Source organism: Penaeus monodon, chromosome 32 (genome assembly GCF_015228065.2).
Source record: "Penaeus monodon isolate SGIC_2016 chromosome 32, NSTDA_Pmon_1, whole genome shotgun sequence".
Lineage (NCBI taxonomy): Eukaryota > Metazoa > Arthropoda > Malacostraca > Decapoda > Penaeidae > Penaeus > Penaeus monodon.
In genome coordinates this window covers 6,474,059-6,476,055 of record NC_051417.1, presented here as the reverse complement: position 1 = coordinate 6,476,055, position 1,997 = coordinate 6,474,059, and the positions used below count along the sequence as shown (strand labels likewise).

Genomic DNA, 1,997 nt, shown 5'->3' with positions numbered 1-1,997 from the left:
TTTGTATGTCAGTCTCTTCAGAGAGTTGTTCTGTCATATGAATGATAGTATTATTTATAATAAGTCTTAGGATAAAAAAGTGTAGATAGATAAGTAAATGGACAATTCTTTCTCAATATCCCCATCCCACAGGTCAACAATGAACCAGGGATGCGCTACAACATGTCTGTGATGAACGCTTTGGTGCTGTACGTTGGCATGCAGGCTATTGCTCAGATCCATAGCAAAGGCCTAACTCCATCCATGTCTACCATTGCTCATTCCGCCCACATGGACATATTCCAGAATCTTGGTGTTGATTTAGACACAGAAGGTTAGTTTTCTTTGTTTGTTTACCTGTCTTGTCCATCTTTGTCCTTTAGTTGGAATACCTTTTTCTCCTTGGAAGTGTTTTTCATAAAGCAGTTTATTGTGGTTTTGTTTAATATGGACTTTGATGATGACCCTCATTTTCTCCCCCACACAGGTCGCTACTTGTTCCTGAATGCCATTGCCAACCAGCTGCGGTACCCCAACAGCCACACCCACTACTTCAGTTGCACACTTCTCCATCTTTTTGCTGAAGCTAACACTGAAGCCATCCAAGAGCAGATCACAAGGGTGCTGCTGGAGCGACTAATTGTCAATCGTCCACACCCATGGGGACTTCTCATCACCTTCATCGAGCTCATCAAGAACCCATCCTTCAAGTTCTGGAGCCACGAGTTTGTGAAGTGTGCTCCGGAGATCGAGAAGTAAGTATTGAAAAGGAACCTCATTAAAGTTGCTGTCTCTGTCGTTTCATGCATGTTAGAATCAGTATGTAGTCGTGTGAAAGAGATCTTGTGCATTGACAGCCAGATTTTTTGCTTAAGAGTTCAGTGTCCAGTCTTGTATTCTTTTTAGAGTGTATGTATACGCAAGAATTAAGGATACTGGTCGTTCTTCATTTACCCTGAGAGTAATTGTTTGAAACAAAGTTAAATTTTACTTATTAAAATTGTATGGTGCTGATTGCAAGAAATGTGTGCTTGGATTGACTGCTCTTGGTGTTGGTGCTATTTCTTCTTGACGTTGATTTAGTTGAACATCTTGTCTTTGGGTTTGCTTTTGTTTTCATAAATCTTCCATCTCCCTTAAAAAAAAAAAATCCAGTGGTATTTATTTATTCATAAGGGACAGTGGTTTGTTCCACATCACCTCTTTTACTCTGACAGCAACACCTCTAACAGGTGGCCCACTACCTTCTTACAGGCTATTTGAGTCAGTGGCACGCTCCTGCATGGTGCAGAAAGTCGCACCAAGAGGGGATTCGGAGGCCTGAGTGCAGCCGTAGCACAGCCAGACAACACGGCTGGGCTCTAGCCGACGCCGTTCGTGGAGGCGACTGTCCAGGGAGTGAAGAGCATGGACATCGGAGGCTTTGGAATACCTGTGGCAGAACTTTGCTCATGTCAACCTTCATGCACCAAATGCAGATAGAGAAATATGCAATGGAGGAAAAAAGGACTTGGTAAAAAAAAAATAATAATATATATACATATATTTGAAGAAGCAAGCAACTAGGATTGTCTTGTTTGATGAGGTGCCCAACAAGGAACAAACAATATTAAAAGGAGGAAGAAGAGAAGAAAAAATATATATATGGTGCAGTATTAGCAATGTTTTGCTGAATGATATGAATGATATATATATGTAAAGATGTATGTAGCTGAGAGATTTGAATATGTGATAAAACTACTTTACCTGAATCCATGTCATGAAAAAAAAGAATAAATGCCCAATAGATTAGAGGTAAACAGAGCCATTGGTGTGCTATGGCAGACCAGTTGACTAAAGTGTTCTGTATGTTTAAACTTCAAAAATGAGAAGCAGTGTCTTTATGGTGACTATAAGAGTACAGTTCCAGTTTTTTGTCAGAACAGATGGCTGACCTTCCCTCCGTTTTTTTAATCCAAGGTAGGGATCCTGTCTTGCATTGGGTTAAGATTACGAATATCCTTTGTAGAATGTCTTAG

At 40.4% G+C, this 1,997-nt stretch overlaps 1 protein-coding gene across 1 annotated transcript in view; it reads left to right on the top strand.

The window, feature by feature from the left end:
* The window catches only part of LOC119593394 (CCR4-NOT transcription complex subunit 1-like), a gene marked incomplete in the record, with an annotated part of 36,043 nt that extends 34,294 nt beyond the window's left edge, over positions 1 to 1,749 (top strand). The window contains 3 exon segments of the mRNA XM_037942323.1: positions 130 to 313; positions 467 to 734; positions 1,234 to 1,749. Of these exon segments, the coding sequence (XP_037798251.1) occupies positions 130 to 313; positions 467 to 734; positions 1,234 to 1,303 (522 nt within the window).
* Between the last annotated feature and the right edge of the window lie 248 nt (positions 1,750 to 1,997).